General features: G+C 41.7%; 1 protein-coding gene across 5 annotated transcripts in view; it reads right to left on the reverse strand.

The window, feature by feature from the left end:
- Positions 1–202: 202 nt before the first annotated feature.
- The window catches only part of YEATS2 (YEATS domain containing 2), a 103447-nt gene continuing 78643 nt past the window's right edge, over positions 203–25006 (reverse strand). For 4 of the 5 annotated variants that reach the window (XM_053221155.1, XM_053221152.1, XM_053221154.1 and 1 more), the window contains 11 exons: positions 24583–24766; positions 17395–17523; positions 16810–16908; positions 11053–11155; positions 10079–10152; positions 8225–8304; positions 6924–7125; positions 5171–5397; positions 4186–4260; positions 3380–3453; positions 203–1959 (listed from right to left, as the gene is read on the reverse strand). In XM_053221155.1, the coding sequence (XP_053077130.1) occupies positions 1851–1959; positions 3380–3453; positions 4186–4260; positions 5171–5397; positions 6924–7125; positions 8225–8304; positions 10079–10152; positions 11053–11155; positions 16810–16908; positions 17395–17523; positions 24583–24766 (1356 nt within the window). In that variant the 3' untranslated portion in view covers positions 203–1850. The other variant, XM_053221156.1, reaches the window with a different exon arrangement.

Here is a 25006-nt window from a genome sequence, read left to right on the forward strand (position 1 = left end):
AGTCAACATGCATCTTCCAATTTTTTTTTTTTCAGATTTTTATGTAACTGTAATCCTTTATCTTGAAGAGCTGTAAATTCTTTTTGGAAGGAAGTGGAATTAATGTAAACCCACAAATACCTATACCTCTGCCCCATTCCAGCTCTCTCTGACTTAATGTAAGAACCCTACCAAGTGTAGTGTTCAAACTCCGAAGAACCCATCACAAATACTAAAAGATTTATTGCAGACTTCTGTTACACAATTATGTTACATGTTATGATACACATTTGAAACATCAACACATATGGGAACTATTAAATCATTTAATATTTCATTTGCAAAAAGATAATTACTTTAGGCTTCCATACATGTACTAAACGAACCTGTTGCCATTTGGACCAAATCTTCCTGTAAATCTGTCACAGTCCACTGCTGAATAACTCTGTGCACTTGCCCACTCACCTTGCTTGCAGCAGTTCATGGATAGAGTACCTGAGCCTTTATGTACTTTTTTTTTTTTTTTTTTACTAAGCCTGGGCCTCCCGCTGCCTCACCGAATAGATTTCCTTCTGCATCTGCAATCCTCAGATGTTGAATAAAGAAGTGCAGGTTTCTCAGTCACTACCCTGTCTTCCGTTCCTGACCCAAACGCCTACAGAACTCATGAAAATGTGAATTATGTTGGTTGGATAAGTTTGACTCACAGGTTTCAAACTTCCTCCAAGCAGATTCCCAGTAACAGAATAAATTCTTTCCTTTCCTTCGACACAGACTATGTTAGGAAGATTAGGACAGAGTATCTTTAATGGAACTGGACATCACGCGGGGCACTGCAAACCTCCCTTCTTCTATTCACCTCTGCCACCGAGAGGGCTCCACATATGGATACAACGTATTCTCACTGCTTCTGAGCACTGACATTCCTGCCTCTTGGCTTCGGCAGTTATTTCTCTTTAAGGCACTCAGTGTTTCCTTGAAAAGCTTTTCTTCTTTGAAAAGACTGAATGGAAAAGAACAGGACACTAAATCCACTGACAGGACTTACGGTCCAAGCAGGCCTGCCCCAGAGGCTGCCCCCCACCAGGCACTCAACATGGGCTCAGTGGCAGGTGCTCCCGCATACCACTCTCCGCCCCGCACGCACGCTTGCAAAGCTGGTACAAGTCTGCCAGGTACCTGGAGTTTGGGGGTGTTCTCGATTACTAACATATTTTAAAAGCTTCCCGACTATAGCAAACCTCTCCCTGACTATGCTGGGATCTGTCTATATCCCTGGACAGTTCTCTGAGCCTGGCTGTAGTAATGTTCCTGTGCTCCACAAAGACTTCTGCTCAGCGTGCAGGCTCCCAGACTATCTTATTTTCCACAAGGCATTACTGCTTCCTATAGCTGACTGGGTCCTCTGCACCACGGCCACCGAGTGCCGAAGCCCAGTCTGTCTCCAGAGGTTACCAGGTAACTGCTGGAACTGCCTGTAACCTCAGAATGGGTGAAAACCTCTGGTGCCAGTCTTATTCTCTGCCTACACTCAAGCCGAAGGTGCCCCTTGACGCCCAGAGGAGAGAAGGACCTGCTACACATGGCCTGGCCCAGCTCTGAGATTCTCTTTACAGAGAGTGAGCAAATGCCAGCTGACAGAGCACACATCCACTCACAGCTTCATTCTAGAATCAGGAAACAAGGTTCTGTCCTGAAGGGATTTGACCTGGGACTGAACACTCTGGTGTTACAGAGAATTAGGTGGAGACAATGGTTTGGTAGCCATAATATTCTGAGGCACACAGAAAATAACCTCCTTCCCCAAAGAGGAGACATCACAGTTCAAAGCTTCGGCTACATCTTCAAATCCTGCTTTTCCGAGGGCATCTTCATTGATCTTCATTCAATATCCCCATGTGTTTATTTGTGAGGAAGTCCAGAAAAGGAATGTTGCAAATGGCCTGGTGGATGTTGCTCACTGTGATTTCTTTGGGAATCCTGTCGAAAAAACAAAGGATATTAGGTGCAATTTTCTCATTTAATAATTGAATTAATCCATTTATCAAGCAGACCACCCCGCACACAGGCCCTACTGGAAGGGGACAATGCTGACACCCGGTTTAGGGCCGCATGGGGTGCAGAGAGGCCAGGTGTGTCCTCTCACTCGTTCTCCTTCCCTATTCATTTCTTTCACTTCGGCCAAGACTGGTTTGCCCTCTTCACTGCCAGCCCTCTTTAGGGCTCAAATCTGACTTCCCAGTCACAGGTATGAGATGGATTTCAAGAACTTGGTTGAGTGGGGAAAAAAGACTCTGAGGATTGAGGAAAGAGGAAGGAAGTAAAGTGGACAGCACAACAGAATGTTTTTGTAATTCAATCTTAGACTAAAAGCTGAGTCAAAGGACCACAGTACTGTGGGCCCCTGTTTCTGTCTTGGCAAGATGGGAGGTGGAGTCCTGCCAGGCCAGTGTAATGTTAAATGTTCTCATCAAGAGCGCCCAGGCTACCCTGTATCTGCACAGCCAGGACCACGGCAGTGAGCAGGGGCCGCAGAAGGCCCTCAGCCCACTCTTGGATCTCATGCCGGGAAAGGAGCATTCCAGGAACTCCCATTTCCCCTTCCTTCTTTTTAAAGATGTCTTCCATGCTGCCCAATGTATTATATTCTTGTGATGTCTGACCTAACGGTCCTCTGATCTAGGCCTCTTCATGTCCTCAGACACTCATACATCTGTAAATTTTACAAATTTATGACACGCTTTAAGCATATATACTGGGATACAATACTTGCTTCCTTTGAAAGGAATGCCAGGATGTGGAACAAAGAAAAGCCTGTCTGCCATTCTTCAGGGCCTAGGAAAAGGCAAAACTCCGTGTCCTGATCAGTGATAATTAGGGAGGCAGCAAAGCAGTGGTGAGCCTGTGGGCTTTAGAGCCAGTGAGGTCTGAGGTGAATGTAGGTTCTCTATCACACATGTGCAGGGAAAGGCAGGGAACACTAACTTTCAAAGCCCAGATTCCTGACTTCTAAAAACAGGGTTACAGTTCTCCAATGGAAAATAAATCAGGTAACATATGCAATGTGTGACTCCAACATCTGACACATAACAGACAGTATTATTATCTTTAATTGCAAAGAGTTGGTATTTGTTCAACCCTGTAGTGTTGGAACAGTGTGTCTGAAGTAGTGACTGGAAAGATACAGACCTGGGGGAAACAGTGAGCTTTCACAACGAGAGAGTCTCTCAAAATGACCAAGCAGACCCCTGAGCCTGTCTGCCTCTGAGAATGTCCCAAGCACGGCCACCTCCATCTCCAACTGGATTGATTTCAGTAAGTATAAAACCTTTGGATGGGCAACTCAACTGTCAGGAAAGATCTGTAAACCTAGTACCACGGACTAAAGAGGTAGGCGTACCTGTTGTGAGATGCTGTCTGGTATCCAACTGCCAAAGCCTGTCTCAGGATGTCGTTCACCAGCTGCTCTGTGGCCTATGACAGAAGACGTGATTACTCTCAGAAACGGCCACCTGCCTGCTGGTAAGAAGGGACACATCTGACCCCGTCCCATACACAAAACTTGGAAAACAACTGTATCTCAGGATCAAAAGTCCTTAAGAAAAAACTCAACGTTCAAGTAACAGACCACGAATATTAGCTCACAAAAATAGAGCCCATGATTCTGAGAAATTTTGAATGGGGATAACGTTCATTAATCAGACACTGTTTTTTAAGGAAAAAACAGGTGAGGGTTATTTGTGAGTGATATCTGCTGCGAGAGGGGTCCATCAGGAAAGGAGCTGCTTCGGGCCAGGTAAGGAAGCAATTTTGTCATCCTCTTGCCCAGGGAGGGCACGGCTGTGGTTATTTCTCTGTTGCTGTGACATGTGGAGAAAACCCAAGGCTTTGCTTTGAGAGCATGCTCACCTCAGAACGCCTCAAAAGGCACTAAGAAGTATCAGAGTGACACCAGCGCAAAAACTCTTGGAGATGCTTTAACACTCAGAAGACCCAGGATTTAGTTCATTTAAAAATCAGAAGGAGGAAAAGAAGAGGAAATGTTAAGCCTGAATAAGATGAAATAACACATCTCCAATGTTCCATTTCTGCCTCTGTCCCTTATTCAAAACAGCGTGGGACCCAGACTATCCTGCCTGGCTGGCACCTCAGTGCTTCAGCCCCTGGAGGCAGCTCATGGGCCCTCTGCTGCCAGCAGGCACCCACCTTTAAAATCATGTCCTCTACCACAGACGCATACACGTTCTTGTGAAGTGCCACGGGCTGCAGGGTGATCCCAATCTGGAAAAGGAGAAGAAAGCCATTTGTTCCTCCTTCTACCCTACAAACAACCTCTCTCCAAACAAGCACACTTCTTGGATACCCAAAGGGATGTCCAGTTGAAAGAATAACTCTCAAGCAATCTGGACAAAACTCAGGGGAAGTAACACAAAATGTAACAACTGGAAGAATACGCTATCCTATTTCTCTTTGTTTCTGAGTGGTTGTTAAAAAATACTGTTATAATCCTGCTTTTACCCCCAAATCTCCTTCATGAAGATCATGGTCAGAATTGCCACGAATTCTGATAGTAGGATTAAGACACTGGAAAGCCTGGAATCAGACTTCAGGCCCTGTTTGCGAAAGGTGATGAACATATACCTGGAAACTGAGTCTTGTCCCATCTGGCATTTTCTCCTGTAAAGGAAGACTCTTCCCCTCTGGGTCCCAAGTACAGGTGACAGATGCTGAAGAGCAGCTGAGTTCCACCAGAGCAGGAGAGAGAACTCTCTCCAGTACCGCAGGGTAGTGTGTGTGCCACACCCACACCACAGGCAGGGCACGTGGGGGCTATAAGATGTTAGGGCGAGCTGACCCTCTCAAGTACCACTTGGCAATATTACCGCGTGCCTCAGGAGGGAGAGGGCTTCTATACCGAGGCGAATGAGAGCAAAGATGAAAGTAGAAAGTGTCTACACCTAGCTGCCTCTGCTTTAGTTCCACGGCCAGCAAGCAACCTTTCCACATGTAATTAGTTTTCCTGCCCTGACGTAGCAAAGGGGACACCCAGAGAGCATAACCCAAGTCCGTCAGGCAGAAGTGACTCACACATTTCAGACAGGAAAGTCTGGTTGTCGGTTTATAAAGCTGAGGGTCTGAGCATGAAGCACCTGGTTTGTGACCAAAAAACACAACAGGCCACAGCCCCTACCTTCTGTGTGATGTCACCAATAAATTCAGACCCCAGTGTGGGTGGCAAGTACAACTTCATTTCTTCCTGCTTCTCTTCCTGTTCTTTTTTGACGTTGATCTTTAATGGCTCTGGGAGGCTGAGGATATCCACCTCCTCTTCATTCTCTGGCTCTCTTTTCTGGAACTGCTGTAGGTCCTCCAGTTTCCGGCAGAGGCTGTCCGCAGAGGAGAATGATGACGGGCACTCTAAATGAGAGGTACTTAGTCTTAGGGCAGTTGTGGTGGCAAAAGAAAAGGACTTTCCATCTCTGTAAGACCAACAGTCTGAGACCCGGAGAAGAAGGGATAAGTATCAGGGGAGCTGACCTTCTCTCCAGTTCTAGAATTCTATGGATCTGTAACTGTGAGAACTAGTGATTCATGAGACAGACAAGCACAGAGACCGGCATCTTGTGTTAATGTATATGTGATGTGACTGCAATCTAAGACAAAGCAGACACTACACAATTCTGACTTAGGCCATCCCCTCAAGTCCCAAATGCTAATGAGTAACTGATTTTCATATTTTAAATCTGGAAAACTTAAAAGTGCACAGTGAAGAAAATAAAAATCACCCACATGAGCACCTCTCACTGCTCAGAGGTTAAGTACTGTTAACATTTTCATTTTTAATAAGTCGATTTACACAAAGTCTAACAAAGAGTCTTAGAACTTGAAAGCCAGAAGAGGAGGACCTGGGAATCTTACAATGCATGCCTTTCACTTCAGGATAAGGAAGTGAGGTCCAGACCAGGCACAAGACAGGCTTAGGGGTGCCTAGCAGGGTGGTGGCAGGGCACCAGCTCCTGGCTTATTCTGCTTCACTGACTGGGTACTTACAAATTAATCAGCCATATTAACAGAAAGTATTGTATATGTAAAGTATGGTGCTTCATGTATGCCACCAATGAGGTATGGAGATAATCAGTATGGTTTCTGTCCTCCAAAGAACTTAGATATTTCTTTCTGACAAACTGTGAAGGTTTGATACTAAATGCTGCTGGATTTCAGAGGAAGGAGAGGTTGTCCTGCATGAGGGCTCTCTGGAAAGCTTCAGGGAGAACACTGAACTTGGGTGTCAAAGGTCTCCCCCACTGTCCCTGGACCCCAGGCTCCCTCAGACTGGGAGGTGGCGCTTCTGCTTTTCTACATAAGTAGTGTAGGGCTGGGAGGAGAAAACAACCTTTCTTATTAAGGTGAAACTCAAAATATCTTTTATGCCCTGCTCCCACCCCATACAGCACAACTCTTGGTTTCTTTACCATAAAACAATTCATCCTGTCTGCAACATTATTAGTTGTTTCCAGCTGAGCCTCCAATGCTGGGTGCTGCACTTCCTAGCTAGGTCTGGAAATAAAGTAATGGATAAGGCAGCAACTCCATCTTCAAGGAGATTGGGTAGACTTGTCTACGAGTGGTTGCAAGGTTACAAAGGAAGGAGAAGTCAGTTCTACCTGGAGGAAAGGAGGTGGGTTAGGAAAGTCTTCAAAGAAGAAATGATCTAACTGTGTGCCTGCTGTATGTCACAGGCTGGAACATTCCTGGCTGTGGCAGGGGAGGACAGGACACACAGCTACAGGTGAGCAAATGCTCATGTTCTTTAAGGTGGCTCTTCAAGTCCTCTGGGGTTGAAGTGGTCCAAGAACCGTGGAGGCTGAAGGGATGAGAGCGTGTTCCACGGAAACACCTCTCGGGCTACTGATGGTGCCCAGTGAGCCCCACCGAAGGTGTACCTGGCTCACTGTCGATTTGGGTCAGCACATCCTCAATAGAGTCCCCGTCACTCCTCAGTGTCTCAGGATCAGGTGGGGTGTAGCCATGGCAGCGACACCAGTGAGCAATGTGCTTGGTTTTAAGGGGAGTCAGGTGGTGAAATCTTGGATTCTTCTCCAGTATTTCTTGTAAGACTTTTCGCATTGTCATTGCTCTTTGCCACTTAAAAAAATATTTTTTTGAACCATAATTAATTTCAACTTAGCAGTGTGTTAAAATAAATCATCCAACTGTAAATTACCATGCTAACTTGTCAGAATTATTTTTTTTAAACCTGATTGAGCTTTTTAAAAGTTAAAAAAATTTTTTTCTTTAAATGTTTATTTATTTTGAGAGACAGAGCGTGAGCAGGGGAGGGGCAGAGAGAGAGGGAGACACAGAATCCGAAGCAGGCTCCAGGCTATGGGCTGTCAGCACAGAGCCCGATTCGGGGCTCAAACCCACAAGTGAGATCATGACCTGAGCCAAAGCTGGACACTCAACTGACTGAGCCACCCAGGCACCCCTAAAAGTTTTTAAAGGAAGTAAAGGAGGGGCGCCTGGGTGGCTCAGCCAGTTAAGACTTCGGCTCAGGTCATGATCTCACAGCTCGTGGGTTTGAACCCCACATCGGGCTCTGTGCTGACAGATCGGACCCTGGAGACTGCTTTCGATTCTGTGTCTCCCTCTGTCTTTGCCCCCCCCCCCCCCCGCCATGTTCGGTCTCTTATCTCTCTCAAAAATGAATAAACATTAAAAAAAATTTTTTTAAAAGAAGTCAAGGAATGTATATCAAATGTTTATGAAATAACAATGAAACTCCTAGGCTTTTCACCTGGTCTCAACCCATGGTCTCCTACTGCCCTTTTCCCCCAGTCTTCCCCAAACCCATCACACCAACTTCCTCAGAGCATGCCTTCACACGTGCCAATTTCTCCTGTAACCCCATCATCTGGCATAGGAGCTGCTGCATTGGAAGTACTCAACAAATACCTGGTTTCATTTTAATATACTGAATTTCATATAAGATTTTTAGAAATTTTTACCAATGCAGGATAAACAAGTAGACCTTTCAAAGGCTAGCTCCAAGTGTTTAAAAAATGAGATTTTCAATGGAGGAAAAAAATTCTACCGCTAAATATTTAATAAAATATGTTGCAAATTCTGTCACTGTTCCAGAAGACAAGGTTTATGGAAGCAGCCTGAATGCACATGTGTTCTGGTTATTTTCTTCCCAGACTCAGTGGCAGCCTGTGTAACAAACAGGCAGACAAAGGATTACCTCAGCAGCTCTCCTTTTTCCAATGTTCCAGCCATAATACTGCTCTACAGACTTCGCAGAAAAACAGCTGGCATCTTCACCTAGAATGCACATATCCAGCAAACTCTATGAATAAAGTTGCTATGATTTAAATCAAACCTTATCTGTGAGGGATATGTCCCAAAGTTTCTTTAGACCTATTTATTGGATATACATTCCTTACTGGGCAAAATGGATATACAAAACAACATCAGTCTCTGGGAAATCGGCTTCTTTGGCAGAGCAACCTTCATGGCAGTCGACTACCTATTAAAATCAGTGGAGATGGCACTCCACTAGGAACATGAGGTCTGAGGTCTAGCCCTGGCCTTGCCATGAACTCACTGAGTGGTGTCAGGCATCCTATAGCACCCCTCTGGCTTCAGTTCTCTGATCTGTAAAATGAGACCATTGGGACAGATAGTCTCTAACCTGCCTTCCAGTTCTAGTATTCTATATTTGTATCTAAGTTTTTAAAAAACATTTTTGGGGCACTGGGGTGGCTCAGTCGGTTAAGCATCCAACTTCAACTCAGGTCATGATCTCACAGTCTGTGGGTTTGAGCTCCACGTCGGGCTCTGTGCTGACAGCTCAGAGCCTGGAGCCTGTTTCAGATTCTGTGTCTCCCTCGCTCTCTGCCCCTCCGCTCGTGTGCAGTCTCTCTCAAAAACAAACATTAAAAAAAATTTTTTTAAGTAAAAATAAAAAACAGATTTCTGATTTTTTTCTGCCAGGCTAGGAAAATGTCCCTGAAAGTTTCCTTTGAACTACCTGAGAATGACCCCCCTGACTTCAACCAAGAAAAAAAGAGGTAATTTCTTTGCTGTTAGAAAAAAATAAGCAGGGCAGGCTGTACTTGGCCTGTCATTTTCATATTCCCATGAATGTAACATGATAATCTATTTCATCCCTTCCCTATAAATGTTTGCAAGGTGCCTGGGTGGCTCAGCTGGTTGAACGTCAGCTCTTGATTTCGGCTCAGGTCATGATCTCACAGTTCATGAGTTCAAGCCCCGCATCGGGCTCTGTGCTGATGGCACATAGCTTGCTTGGGACTATCCCTCTCTCTCTGCCCCTCCCTCCCTCTCACTCTCAAAAATAAATAAATAAACTTAAAAAAAAAAAAAAAAAAAAAGAAGTTTAAATGTTCGTACTCATCTTGCCCAAGAGCATACGCCTGAGTATCAACAGGCTATCTGCCCCCTAAAGGCAGCTGATTCTGTCCAAAGAACTGAGAGGCAAATTTTTCAGTCTTGTTGACGATGGGTAGTGACAGAACAGACTTCACTGTTGGGAGTCTTGACAATTGTGCATTTGTACAAAGTGAGGGATAGTGAGGGATAAAAGATTAATGGCTTTAGAGTCAGACCTAGGTTAGTATCCTCCCTCACTACCCATCGCTAGTGATCTTTGAGTAAGTTACTTAGCCTTGGTTTTCTCATCTGTAAAATGGAGATAATACCACCTATGCCACAAGAGACAGTAAATGTACTGGGCCTGCACAGAGTCTGGCACATTGCAGGCAAAGACTAATCTGCCTTAATAAGCATTAAAAACTAATGCAGTTTTATACAACAGATTTACTAAGATTTACATACAACAAATGTAAAAAATTCCTTCCATAGATCATAGTGTTAATAGTAAAAGGCCAACTGGTTGACCAAGATATTATGAATTCTAAAATCCTGCAAATGAACTATAGTTGTAACTAAAACCTCCTAAGATAACTACTACATCAGTATTAATTTACACTACAATATGATTTAAGTTGATTCAATAAACCAAGTAGTTCACAGCTTTAAAAATGCATCCATATATTCAGTATAATTATCTTACTTTTTGCAGTGATTAAGGGAATCTTCTTTACCACTGCTGTTAAGAGTTGCTGGATAGTCTCTAAATGGTCTATCCTGAGAATAAAAAAAAAAAAAATTAAGGTAGTAAACACACACAGTGGTTTCTAGCCACATATATATACACACATACACACATACACATGCACACACGAATTTATGTACATATCCTCTTTCCAAGGGAATTAAAACATAACCAATTGTACTAGGCAGGTCTTTCCTTTCATGGATAGCCTTTTAAACATAAACCAGATGAGACCCCAGGAATGGCAAATTACACAAATATGTTTAATTTTATGTTTTAAAATTAAATAATCACATACCTTTTTCAATTCAATGCTACTAGAGCAGAAAATTTTCTATATTCAAATGCCTATTCTTAGGGTTATTACAGCTCTTGCTGTCACCTATCATGTGAAAGTGGCTAAGTTCCTATTGTCCCCAGTAATTTGACATGCTTCAAAATACATGGGCAGAGGTGGGTTCCCAATTTGGAAATTAGAAAATCTCATGAAATGTTTTTAGAAAAAGCAATGACTGTGTATGGCCCATGAAAAGGCAGCTGTTTAAGTTAGGCAGGTATATGGATACTCAGATATAAAATGTATACACACCTGAGTAATTACCCCACAGAAATTTCATACCCAAGGATTCAGCAAAGAAAGTACATGTTGTCAAGCTCCACTGGAGGGAGATCTGTACCACCTGAGGCTTCCAAGGCAACAAATCCAGTGCCTCCCGCCCCTAGGTGACATCAGTGTGTTAACTGAAGACTCCTGAGCTGCGCATCAAGCGGTAACACTTGTTCAACTGCACATGGACAGAAGGTCCCACCCATCAAGGGGCTTACTTCTATACATACACAACTCTGCACATAGCTGTCACAGGAACGGGTTTTAAGAAGTATCATAAAAACACCAAAATCACAACTCCCTTAGAAAGGACTGAAATAATTACTTAATGACATAGTTTCCCAGTTCAGAACTTTCTTCTGTTTTCACTGGTGTCTGACCCTCCTGAGAGAGGCAGCCTGGCCCAGGCGTTTCTGGTTCAGTCTTTACTACAAGGGAAGAGCAACAAAAGAGAGCTGTAAGCCTTCAATGATGGAAGGACATGTGCAGGCAGAAACAAAAGCTCTTCCACTGAAACTCAGGGAGGAAACTGCCACAGCAGCTGCTGCAGAGACACAGCCAGGGGACTGAGATGGCACCCATCATCACAGGATCAGCAGACAAGGGAAGAACTGTTACCCTGGGTCTCAGGGGGAGCAACTCTAGGCTCATGACAAGGCAGGCAATAAAATGGCTTTTTATATATTTCTTAAAGGGCCAACCACACCACTATGTGAGATCCCCCCCCCCCTTGCGTGCGTGCCCGTGCGCACACGCACATGCGCGCGCGCACACACACACACACATTAAAATACAATGCTGGCATGTTCTAATATCCTATTGGATATCATCTCTCCAGCTAAGTTTATCAACTTTCAGCATTAGTGTTCTGAGACACAAGGCATAAGCAAAATTCAGATCTGCTGTGCTTGGAAATAACCAAGCCAATCACATTAGGCTTTAATCTTACTAAATCTGACAGAAGATAGCAAGGTCTCAGGTGCATGTGTCTCCCTGTATTTCTGCGTCTTTTTGGTCAAAAAACCATGACCACACAGTTTCTGCTTCTGCATCAGCTTCCTTGCCTTCAATCCTTCCCTTTCAATTCACCTTGCATATACGGACCAGAAAATTTTCCTAAGTGACCTTTTTAGTGTCATTTCCATACTTAACATCCTTCAGTACTTTCCTATGTAACAAGAGTCTACAAATGAGATCTACTAATACATCTCTATACATCTCTCTTCCTTTTCATTGATACATAGCTTGCAAAAGATGTACAAATATTAAGGGTATGGTTCAATTACCTATGTCTACACCCATGTACACCACTCCAATCAAGATACAGAGTTATTTCTAGTCCTCAACTAGGCTCCCTATGCTTTTGGTAGTTCCTCCCTGCCAAAGATAATCACCTTTGTCCACTTTGAATTTCACATAACTGGAATCTTACTGCACATAATCCTTTGCATCAGCATCTTTTTAGCTATTAAATACAACAATGCAATGGACGTTCCTGTATATGTCTTTTGGTGGATGGACATACGTGTGCACTTCCTAGAAGTGTATTTGCTGGAATGGAAGGCAGATGTAGGAGATTTATTAGTTAGAATCTAATAAGATTTATTAGAAATCTAATCTAATTAGAAATCTAACCTAATCTAATAAATGTAAGATTTATTAGAATCTAACCTGCAGTTTGGCAGATCAGAAAATGTCAAACTGCTTTCCAAAGTGATTATATCAATTTCTAGTCCCACCAGCAGGGCATGTGATTTCCAGCTGCATCACATCTTTGCCAAAACTTGAATGGCCAGTGTTTTATTTGGTGATGTAACAGCATTTCACTATGGCTTTCATTTGTATTTCCTTGATGACTAATGACATTGAACAACTTTGCATATCTTTATGACCTATCTGGATATCCTCTTCAGTGCAGTGTCTGTTCACCGTTCTTTAAAGAAAAGTTAGTGTCCATATTTTTCATATTGATTTTTCGATGGTCTGCGTATGTATACTCTAGCTAGAACTCCTTTGTTAGATGTATCAATCACCACTATCTTGAGTATGTGGCTTGACTTTCACTCTTAATTTTGTACCTCTAATGAAGTGAGGTTCCCAGTGTTATGGACCTTTTCTTTTATGGCTAGTTTTCTTACCTGTTCTGTTTACAAAGCACCTTTGCCCAAGGTCATGAAGATATCCTCTTCTAGATGCTTTATTGTCTTACCTTTCACATTTAGCTCTATATCCAACTCAAATTAATTTTTGTTTATGGTGTAAGATTCAGTGTTTTCCCAAATGGATATATCTAATTAACCCAGCATTACATATGGTAATGAACATCCTTTCCCTACTGAATGTCATAATCAGGTGACCATATACGTGGAAGTCTATTTTTGGGTTCTCTTTTCCATTCCATTATTCTGTTTATTCTTGAACCAATTCAACACTATCTCTGCAGCTTTAAGTTTTTTTTTTTTAATGTTTTTATTTATTTTGAGGGAGAGAGACCGAGCATGAGCAGGGGAGGAGCAGAGAGAGGGAGACATAGAATTTGAAGCAGGCTCCAGCCTCTGAGCTGTCAGCACAGAGCCCGATGCGGGGCTCAAACTCACAAACTGTGAGATCATGACCTGAGCCGAAGTCGGATGCTTAGCCAACTGAGCCACCCAGGTGCCCCTATCTCTGTAGCTTTTTTTTTTTTTAATTTTTTTTTAATGTTTATTTTTATTTTTGAGAGAGACAGAGACAGAATGCGAGTGGGTTAGGGGCAGAGAGAGAGGGAGACACAGAATCTGAAGCAGGTCCCAGGCTGTCAGCACAGGGCCCGACGCGGGGCTCGAACTCACGAGCTGTGAGATCATGACCTGAGCTGAAGTCGGACGCTCAACCGACTAAGCCACCCAGGCACCCCTCGCTGTAGCTTTAAAGTGTATATATATCTGACGGTCCAAGTTCCCTAGTTTTTTGTTCTTCAAAACTGCCTCAGCTACTCTAGGCCTTTGCATTCCCATGTATATTTTAGATTTAGCCTGTCCATTTTTGTGGGGGGGGGGAAAAGGATAACACATCATGTTTTTAGTAAGTTAACATAATTTATCATATTTGTAAGCAATTAGTTGAGGCCTGAACAACTTGCAGGACTGGAGAGCCAACCCCCCCCCCCCCCAGTCAAAACTCCATGTGTTTAACTTTTGGCTCCCCAAAAACTTAACTATTAACAACGTACTACTAACTGGAAGCCTTACCAAAAACACAATTGATTAATACATATTTGCATGTTATATATATTATATACTGTGTTCCCATAATGAAGTAAGCTAGAGACAAAAAAAATTAAGAAAATCATAAGGAAGAGAAAATATTTACAGTACTGTATTGCAAAAAAAATCTGTGTATAAGGGGGCCTGCACTGTTCAAACCTGTGTTGTTCAAGGGTCAACTGTATTTATAACTTATTATGTTTATAATGGAATATCCTCCTTCCATTTATTTAGGTCTTGTTAATTTCTCTCAGAACTGTTTAGTAGGTTGCTAGCACTTAATTTCTACATAAAAATTAAATTTTTATGTATTGACTTGTATCAAATGACCTTGCTAATTTCATTGTTGGCAGTATATATTCCTCCACTCCCTAGTGATTTCAAGACTTCAAGAAACAGAAAGGGGGTGCCTGGGTGGCTCAGTTGGTTAAGCGTCTGACCTCCACTCAGGTCATGATCTCATGGTTCGTGAGTTCAAGCACCGCGTCAGGCTCTGTGCTGACAGCTCAGAGCCTGGAGCCTGCTTCAGATTCTGGTCTTCCTCTCTCTCTGCCCCTCCCCCATTCACACTCTGTCTCTCTCAAGAATAAAAAACTAAAAAAAAAAAAAAGACAAAGAAGGAAGTCTTCAGAAAAAGTTCTAGTTCTACAGGTGCAAGTACACTTATATTAATCTGGCCCTCAAACAACTATAGAATTATACTGTTAGCATTTTTAGGTTGACACAACTATTCTACTAGAGAAATGAAAACATATGCTCTTAAAAACTTATACATAATAACTGTTAACAACCCTAATGTCCACCAATAGGAGAAAGAATAAACAAATTATGATGTATTCCTACAGTGTGGAATACTATTCAGGTATAATAAATATGAATCTGAAAAATATTATGGTGAGTAAATAAAACCAGACGTGGAAGAATGCATGTGCTCCCATTCATATAAAGTTAAAAAAAAAAAAGCAGACACACTATTCTATTCTAGTCTATTCTAAGGGAAATCAGAACAGTGGCTGCCTATAGGGGTTGGAAACTGACTGGAAGGAGCACAGGTGATGAAAATTTCTGTATCTTGAACGGAAAATGGGTTACATGGGTTTATAATAAAACTCATCAAATGGTATGCTAATTATCTTTGCATTTCAATGTACAAAACTTTATAATTAAAATAAAAACAGATGCCCTGACCCCAGTCCAAAATTAACTGAGTCAGGGGTGCCTGGGTGGCTCATTCGCTTGAGCATCTGACTCTTGGTTTCACCTCAGGTCATGATCTCACAGTTTCCTGACTGTGAGCCCCATGTCGCACTCTGGGCAGACAGCATGGAGCCTGCTTGGGATTCTCTCTCTCCCTCTCTCTCTGCCCTTCCCCCACTTGCACTGTCTCTCTCTCAAAATAAATAAACCTAAAAAAAAATTTAACTGAATCAGAATCTGCATGAGGAAGGCCTATGAAATATAACTACTATTGAGGAGAACTACTGGTCCAGACTAATCCAATTCTTTTATTAGCAATCTTTTGATCAGAGGTTGGCAAACTTTTCCTATAAAGGACTAACCAGTAAATATTTTAGGCTCTGTGGGTCATATGACCCCGGGTGCAACTGATTAACTCTGAGGTGGCAGAGCATCCACCGATAATATGTAAATAAATGGGAATGGTTGGGTGCCAATTACTTTTATTTAAAAAACAGGCAGGGGAGGGGCGTCTGGGTGGCTCAGTCGGCTGAGCATCCGACATCGGCTCAGGTCATGATCTCACAGTTTGTGGGTTCGAGCCCCGCATCAGGCTCTGTGCTGACAGCTCAGAGCCTGGATCCTGCTTCAGATTCTGTGTCTCCTCCTCTCTGCCCCTCCCCCACTCATGCTCTGTCTCTCAAAAATAAATAATGTTAAAAAAAACCTTTTTTAAAAACAGTCAGGGACTATAATCAGCAAATCCATGTTTTAGTTGGTCATGCTGTAAGTAACAAATTCACCTTTCTTCAAGACTACTGTGAAAGATCCAGCATGCCTGAAAAGCAGACCTACTTCAAATTCTGACTACACTGCTTTTTAACTTTCAAGATTTGGGAAGTAGATACTTACTATCTCCAAACTTCACTTTCCTCATCTGTAATACGGGCATAATAGCTATCCTGAAGGACTGTGATAATTAGTGATATATATAAAGTAGCCAGCAAGGTTCCTGGTATCCTTCAGGCTCTTAACACATGGTAGCTATCATTATTACAGATGTTACAGATATCAAAATGTGTTGCTCTAACCCATTGCACTATCTCAATCTACTTAGTAGTCAGAAATGTCCCCCTTGCCAGCCTGCCAAAGTTTGGCCCCACCTAAAGCTCCTTTACAACGATACACCCTAGGTGAATCCCCTAATTGGTTTACTTCCCCCAAACAAACCCTACTGCTCCCTCAATGTGGCACACCCCTTCCCCCTCCACAGCTTAACATGCTTCACCCTTCTTAAGTCTAGGTTATAATCCTTGCCCCGCACAAAGTCCTACACCTCCACACCCACTCCACACCCCACCAACCCTGACCAGACATCCTAGACCAAAACACTTCACATTCACATTTTCCAGCTCACTTATCCTGGAGTTATCGATCACTGCCTGCTGTTTACAACTCAGTTCAACCTGATTGTAAGTTCTTGGAGGACAGAAATGCTGCTTTAAACATCTCTGCATTTCCCTCAATGTCAGGTCTACTCTAAAAACACTCTAAGTATTTCTGAAGGGACTGATTCACAGATGCTGAAACTTGAAGGGACCCAGATTATAGTAACGCCTTGCACGAAACTTCTGGGCAAAGATACCGTGAGAAACACCTACCTTTTGTAACAGCTGCTGGAGCAGAGCTGGGGACAACTGGGTTTGGGGCAGCTACAGGCAGAATGGCAGGTGATTTGTTGGTAGAAAATGACTGAACCACTAACAGGGAAAAAAAGGGAGAGGATGTAAGAAATACAGAAATCATTCTAATGATGATCTAACTCCCAGGTGATGGCCCCATTTTAGACTAAAGGCACAAGAACAATTTCAGTACATTAAAAAGGTCCTTATTAATACAGTGATGTGACAAGGTAGGGTAGGCTGTTTACTATTAGCACCAGGGTAACTGAGCTTTTATCTTCCACTGTGGAAATGGGGGCTTGTCACTAAGAAAATAAAAATCCAATTAGCTTGGAACTCTCCTGAACACTTAAAATGTTCCCCTGCTACTCAACTTTAGAAATGGGGAGTTACTTAGAAGCCAATGGGTCATCTGGGGTTTACGGTGTCCCAGAGTTCAAAATGCCAAGGACAACTCTGATGGCTAAAGGGAAGACCATATGGGGAGGGGAGCCTGGGAGCCACCCCCCAGACGCCCCTGCCAACAATCCTGGTGGCAGCCGCAACCGTGGGTGAAGGACTCACCTTTATTCACAGGCATCAGTATAGTCTGTACACCTCCAGACGTATTTACACTGAGTGGCTTGAGCTGGCTGGGGATCGTCAGGACAGCCTGCTGGGGATTGGATTGGCTGGAGTGAATCTTTAGCAATCCTAAAATAATTTGGAAGATAAGGCCAAGCTGAAGATCAGATGCTTTCTGAAAGTCCTGCCTTCTTCAGCATTCACCTTTCCTCACAGGAGGAAGTTCTTAGGACATCTACCCCTTCAGTAAACGGAGAGCTGGAAGCAATGGATGTGACAGATTTCACAATGAAAACAATGCCGTGACAGTGATGATTTATTTTTGCTCTGCAATCATGAAGTAACAGAAATTTTTGGAAAAGCAACACTAATCAACAAGAGAAAACGTGAAAAAGTATTTAAAAAATTAAAATTAAAAAAAGAGAAAAAGTAGGGGCGCCTGCATGGCTCAGTTGGTTGGCCATCCAACTCTTGATTTCGGCTCACGTCATGATCTCACAGTTTGTGAGTTCAAGCCCCGCACTGGGCTCTGGCAGTATATAGCCTGCTGGGGATTCTCTCTCTCTCTCAAAATAAATAAAACAATAAAAAAAGAGAAAAAAATCCCCCAAAGCCCAACCACAGAGAGAACAGTATTAACATTTTAAGACAGTTCTTTCCATGTTTGTTTTCTGTGACAATTTCTGTGTTTTGTATATAGCTGTGACAGGTACAAACTGAATATAAAATTCTGTATTCTGATTTGGATAACTGTCATTTTCTTACTTTAAAACCTTCTCTGGCTCCTGGCTGCCCAGAGAATGTTTCCAAAATTAGTTTCAAAGTATTCAGAGTCCATTTCAAGCTCATCCCAGTTTATCTGCATCCCCTTCACACCATCCTTATAGATCAAATACTCCTATCTGTGTACTCACCATACCTTCTAATTTCCTACTTGTGTGCAGCTCTCATCTTTCAAACATCAAACATTCTCCACCTATTATTAAGTAAACTCTACCCCCAATGTGGGGCTCAAACTCACAACTCCAAGATCAAGAGTCACATAATCTACCAACTGAGCCAGCCAGGTGCCCCTCCACCTGTCATTTTAGAAAGGGTCACCCTCTTCCACTTTCCTTTTAGGCTAAACTTCCATATTCCCATTTCCACTATTCAACTACTGGAGGCATTCAGAGGCCGGTAAAAACAATAGGCAGTTACTGTGAGACAGCACAAAAGACACAACACAAACATGCTGTCACACACTTAAAAACAGCAATAGGAAAAAAAACAGCTTAGAGGCTAAAGATACTTTAAGACACTGGAAAGCAGAGGGTATGTATGTGTAAAAGGAAAATAATAGTCTTAAAACCTTTCTGAAACAAAGCCTTATAAAAATCTTTCTTTGGAACAGATGAATGTCAAATCAGATAGTAAGTTGTTTTTGTTTTTTTTTTTTTAATGTTTATTTTTAAGAGAGAGAGGGAGGGAGAGCACACACACAAGGAGGGGAGGAACAGAGAGAGAGGGAGACAGGGAATCTCAAGCTGACTCCATGCTGTCAGCATAAAGCCTGACTCAGGGCTCGATCCCACCAACTGTGAGATCATGCCCTGAGCCCAAACTGGACATTTAACTGACTGAGCCACCCAGGTGCCCCTAGGTAGTAAGTTCATACCGAGATGTACCCTCAAAAGGAACAACAATGATGTACAAAAACAGACACTTAGATCAGTGGAACAGAACAGACAACCCAGAAATGGACCCACAAACGTATGGCCAACTAATCTTTGACAAAGCAGGAAAAGACTATCCAATGGAATAAAGACAGTCTCTTCAGCAAGTGGTGCTGGGAAAACTGGACAGTGACATGCAGAAGAACGAACCTGGACCACTTTCTTACACCGTACACAAAAATAAACTAAAAATGGATGAAAGACTAAATGTAAGACAGGAAGCCATCAAAATCCTCAAGGAGAAAGCAGGCAAAAACCTCTTTGACCTCGGCTGCAACAACTTCGTACTCAACACGTCTCTGGAAGCAAGGGAAACAACAAAAATGAACTACTGGGACCTCATCAAAATAAAAAGTTTCTTCTGCACAGTGAAGGAAACAATCAGCAAAACTAAAAGGCAACTGACGGAATAGGAGAAATTATTTGCAAATGACATCGGATAAAGGATTAGTATCAAAATCTATAAAGAACTTATCAAACTCAACACCCAAAAACCAAATAATCCAGTGAAGAAATGGGCTAAAGACATGAATAGACACTTCTCCAAGAAGACATCCAGATGGCCAACCAACATATGAAAAAATGTTCAACATCACTCATCATCACGGAAATACAAATCAAAACCACAATGAGATACCACCTCACACCTGTCAGAATGGATAATATTAACAACTCAGGCAACAACAGATGTTGGCGAGGATGTGGAGAAAAAGGATCTCTTTTGCACTGCTGGTGGGAATGCAAACTGGTACGGACACTCTGGAAAACAGTATGGAGGTTCCTCAAAAAAATCAGAAATAGAACTACCTTAGGACCGAGCAATTACACTACTAGGTATTTACCAAAGGGATACAGGTATGCTGTTTCAAAGGGGCACATGCACCCCAATGTTTACAGCAGCACTATCAACAATACCCAAAGTATGGAAAAAGCCCCCAAAACCATCAATGGATGAATGGATAAAGATGTGGTATATGGAGTATTACTCGGCAGTCAAAAATGAAATCTTACTATTTGCAACTATGTGGATGGAACTAGAGGATATTATGCTAAGTAAAATTAGTCAGAGAAAGGCAAATATCATATGACTTCATTCATATGAGGACTTTAAGATACAGAACAGATGAACATAAGGGAAGGAAAGCAAAAATAATATAAAAACAAGGAGGGGGAAAAAACATAAGAGACTTAAATATAGAGAACACAGGGTTGCTGGAGGGGTTGAGGAAGGGGGGATGGGCTAAATGGGTAAAGGCATTAAGGAATCTACTCCTGAAATCATTGTTGCACTATATGCTAACTTGGATATAAATTAAAAAATAAACTATTAAAAAAAATAAACTATTTAAAAAAAGGACAATGACTTGATTTTTCATATTTTTCAAATTCTTATTTTTATCAAAATATTACATGCTTATCAGTTGAAAAGTAAAAAAATGCTGAAAAGGCTTTTAATTAAATATAGTCATCCTTTCCTCCACCTTCCTATCCTCATGTAGTTCCCCAGCAGTATCCACTTTCAACCATTTTGGCCCTGTTTTTTAATATATATGTCAGCATTTTATTTATTTATTTATTTATTCATTCATTCATTCATTCATTTATTTATTTTTAATGTTTTTTATTTTTGAGAGAGACAGAATGTGAGTGGGTTGGGGCAGAGAGAGAGGGAGGCACAGAATCTGAAGCAGGCTCCAGGCTCCGAGCTGCCAGCACAGAGCCTGACACGGGACTCGAACTCACAAGCTGTGAGATCATGACCTGAGCCAAAGTCGGACGCTCAACCAACTGAGCCACCCAGGTGCCTGTATATCTCAGTATTTTTAAAAGAAAATGTATACTATAGGCCTTGACTAATTTTGATGTAACATTTTGATGTTACACATTGACTTATTATTAGTGTAGATCTGGGCATTTTAAGACACTTATAACCTTCTCTTTCCCTGTCCACCAAGAACGGTTCTCTACTGATTCAAAGAATACCATACAACGATTCCATTTTGTTCTCTGGTGTTAACATTTCCTCCTTTTTCAGTTGCTTAGCTCTCCTTCAAAATCTTACTAAGTCTTCCCACTTCCCTCAAAAATGCCATAAGCTGCTCCTTTACATAATTCTCCCTGCAGTCAAATCTCTCTTATGGTTCCATTTTTATAAGAGGTATCTTTTCTGAAGAGCTCTGATCTGCTCCACTCTGTTTCCTAGGCCTGCTGCACAGCTGTCATACTGCAAACATTCTTCACCATTACCCTGGGACTTCCCTTTACTTTCCTTCTATATCGGACCCTGTTTCTTCTTCTCAGTCTACACCTCTTCGCTCTGATAAAAAACATGTATTTTAGTAATGTCTTGAGACAGGGCACATAGGGAATACATTTAGAACTGTGCCTGTCAGAAAATATTTCTGCCCTCACTCTCCATAACAATCTGCCTGACTACAGAATTCTGAACTGAAAATAATTTTCCCCTAGAATTCTGAAAAGCAGTATCACAACTTCCAGTACTGCTGAGAAGCCCAATGATAATGTAATTTGAGTTTTTCTACTTCTTCTTCTGACAACTTGTAAGATTTTCACCTTGTCCCTGGTGTTCTGATTTTGTGAACAAACTGTGCCTCAGTGTGAAGCACCTTTCATTCATTGTGTTGGACACGGTCTTTTGAACTTGGGAGTTTGTTCTTTTCAATTCTGAGATAAACTGTTTCATTTCTTGGATCATTTTCTTCCCACTATTTCCTGTTTTCTTTCTGGAACTCCTTTTAGTCTGATGTTGCCAGGACTCCCTGACACATCACCGAATTTTCTTTCTTAGTGTCTACTTTTTGGTCTGTTCTCTGCTTCTATCTTGTGTCCCACAGTTTAGTCTAAATGCTGCAGCCAGTGATTCTATTGAAAGGTAAGGCAGATAATGTTACTCCTTAGTTTAAAACCCTCTGATGGCTTCCCTTGGTGTAAAAGTCAAAGTTCTTAAGATCTTTTTATTTAAAAAAGTTTTTTTTTAATGTTTAATTTTAGAGAGAGAGAGAGAGAGAGCGCACTAGTAAGGGAGAGGGGCAGAGGGATGGAGAGACAGAGAGATTGAGAACCTTAAACAGGCTCCAATGCTTAGCCCGGAGCCCGACACAGGGCTCGATCCCATGACCCTGGGATCATGACCTGAGCTGAAATCAAGTGCAGACACTCAACTGACTGAGCCACCCAGACTCCCCTGAAAGTCAAAGTTCTTAAAATGACCTACACAGACCCTATGTGACTTGGCCCCCATCACTCTGACTCCCTTGCTCACTCTGCTCCACTCATAATAATGACCTTGTTCATAACAGTCCATAATGTACAGAAAAAATTGAATTAAAAAATTAATAATTATACCTCAGTTACATAAAGAGAGTCAACACCCACACAAAAAATTAATGAGCAGCAGAAAATAGTTTGATTACTTTATGAAAACATTATATACAGCAAATTTCATCAGCAGCATCCCAGGATATAAGAACTTAAAGCAGGAAGATTTCATTTATTTCATGTAAAATACTTAATTAGAAAATGGGAGGGCATTTATTTCTCATAATAGCAACCCTCTATTTCTGTAATTTCTACTCCGGGCTTAACATGGTGCCTGCGAACATTCTATGAGCAAAGAACAGCACTCCCTGTACTAGAACTTCGTCAATGGTAACTGGCAGGTAGGTGGAAGTCATGGGAAACTCTACCAGCTTTAATCTTTTGGTCTTGAACTATCCAAAAAACAAAAGGACACAGGGGCTTGGTTTGGAGTTGTGCATGGAATGTAGTAATAACAGCTATAAGAACAACAACATCCACAATCTTTTATCCAAGGGTACTAAGGTTATGTGTGTGCATGCATGTATTAATGTGTGTGTGTGTGTGTGTGTAACATATATCTCAGCAACAGTTTTTTCTGTCAGTGCAACCCAATAAGCTTTTATCAATCTACAACAAGGCAATACAAAAACTAAGAGTGTTTGGAAACTTTTGTAACATTGTGACATTGCTGTTGACATTTTTAAAAATAATTTTTTCAAAAAGTTTATTTGAGAGAGAGAGAGAGAGACAGTGCAAGTGGAGGGAGGGGCAGACAGAGGAGGAAAGAGAGAGAATCCCAAGCAAGCTCTGTTCTGCCAGCTCAGAGCCCAATGTGGGTCTCAAACCCACGAAACTGCAAGATCATGACCTGAGCTGAAACCAAGAGTTGGACGCTTAACTGACTAATGTCACCCATGCACCCCTGCTGACGTTCTTACAGTATTTTACAGAAGTATCTGTCTGTATTAGATTGTAGAAAAACAAGCAGAAAAACTGATCTTTCAAGTTTGAGAAGCAATGCTGTATATTATATCAGTCCCCTGGCATGTGGGGCCACACAGTGTCATCCAAGCACCTTAGTATTTTTGTGGCAAAACACAAATTTTCATTTTAAGTTGTACAAATAGCCTGTCAATGAAGGTCAGATTTCACACTAAAATTAGTTATGCAAACAAAGAAACAAAAAAACACCTTTGGTTTTCACAGCTTTTCAGATCTTAAAATTAAAAGGAATGTGGACTACACAACATTAAACACGCTAATAGCAGCCATTATTTATATAACAGCTACTACATGTCAGACAGCATTCTAACCATTTACATATTAACTCATTTCATTCTCTCAACTGTATGAGGTAGGTATTATTATCAACCTGATTTTCAGCCAAGGAAAATGAAGCAAGTTATTTTAACTAAGGCAACCTGGCTCCAGGATTTATGCTGCAAGTTAACCAAAGAAGTAAAAGACACACTTTTCTGGGACCATTTAGTGCTGGCACAAAAAATATACACCTTACCAGGCCTCATACACATCACTCTAACACTACCCAGTATAATAACTAATGTTAAAAATCATGACTTGGAGTCATCAAGGGTAATTCATATACTTTGTTTATGAAAGCAAAGAGTATGGATAATGTTTTGTAACATGTTCCATTCAAAACTGATGATGAAACAAAAAAAAGATAATGTTACTTTAAGGAGAGTAAACTCTCAGTTCTCCACAAAATTACATTATGAGAGCAGCTAAAATACTCCAGAGTTCCAGATGGCTAAAGTTTTATTATGTCACTTAAAAATTATTATTCAATCCATGAAACCAGCTCAGACTTAAAAATTCACATGTAGATTTTATTTTATTATTATTATTTTTTTTAAGTAGGCTTCATGCCCAGTGTGGAGCCCAATGTGGGGTTGAACTCACGACCCTAAGATCAAGACCTGAGCTGAGATCAAGAGTCCAATGCTTAACCGAATGAGCCACTCAGGCGCCCCATTTGTGTAGATTTTAAAGAAAAATAAATTATCTGAAAAGCAGCTATGTGGAAAATGTTGCTGGGTTAATTTTTTTTAACTTATACAAAATACTGCTTAAGACCAAAATATTCTAGCGCAAAGAAGGGAGAGAGGAAAAATATTATGATACAACTGACCTGATACGGTGGCTTTTCCAGAGATTGTGTTTGGTGTGGGCACCAGGGACGTGGCACTGATGACAGAGGGAGCAGCAGGCTTGCAGGTTCCCACGGGGGCCTGGCTCACACACACTGGCTGCTGCCCAGAAGTTTTTATTACAGGGCCTACAGCAGATGATGAACTGGGAGCTGCTCCTTCTGACTGCTCACAAACAGGGCGGAAAATAATAGAAATTAAGAAGAAAGCAATGTAACTTACTCAGAACAGTAACTGGCAGATAGCATACTCAAAACATGTTATCTATTAGCTATTGTATTACATACCTATTAAATACCATGCATTTAAAAAGAGCGCCTCTCTAGTTTAGTGTTTCCTAAACTTTTAAAGATTTCACAGACCAGGAAAAGTTAAAAAATTATAAAACAAGGAGGCATCATTGTG

This window comes from Acinonyx jubatus, chromosome C2 (assembly GCF_027475565.1).
Source record: "Acinonyx jubatus isolate Ajub_Pintada_27869175 chromosome C2, VMU_Ajub_asm_v1.0, whole genome shotgun sequence".
NCBI lineage: Eukaryota > Metazoa > Chordata > Mammalia > Carnivora > Felidae > Acinonyx > Acinonyx jubatus.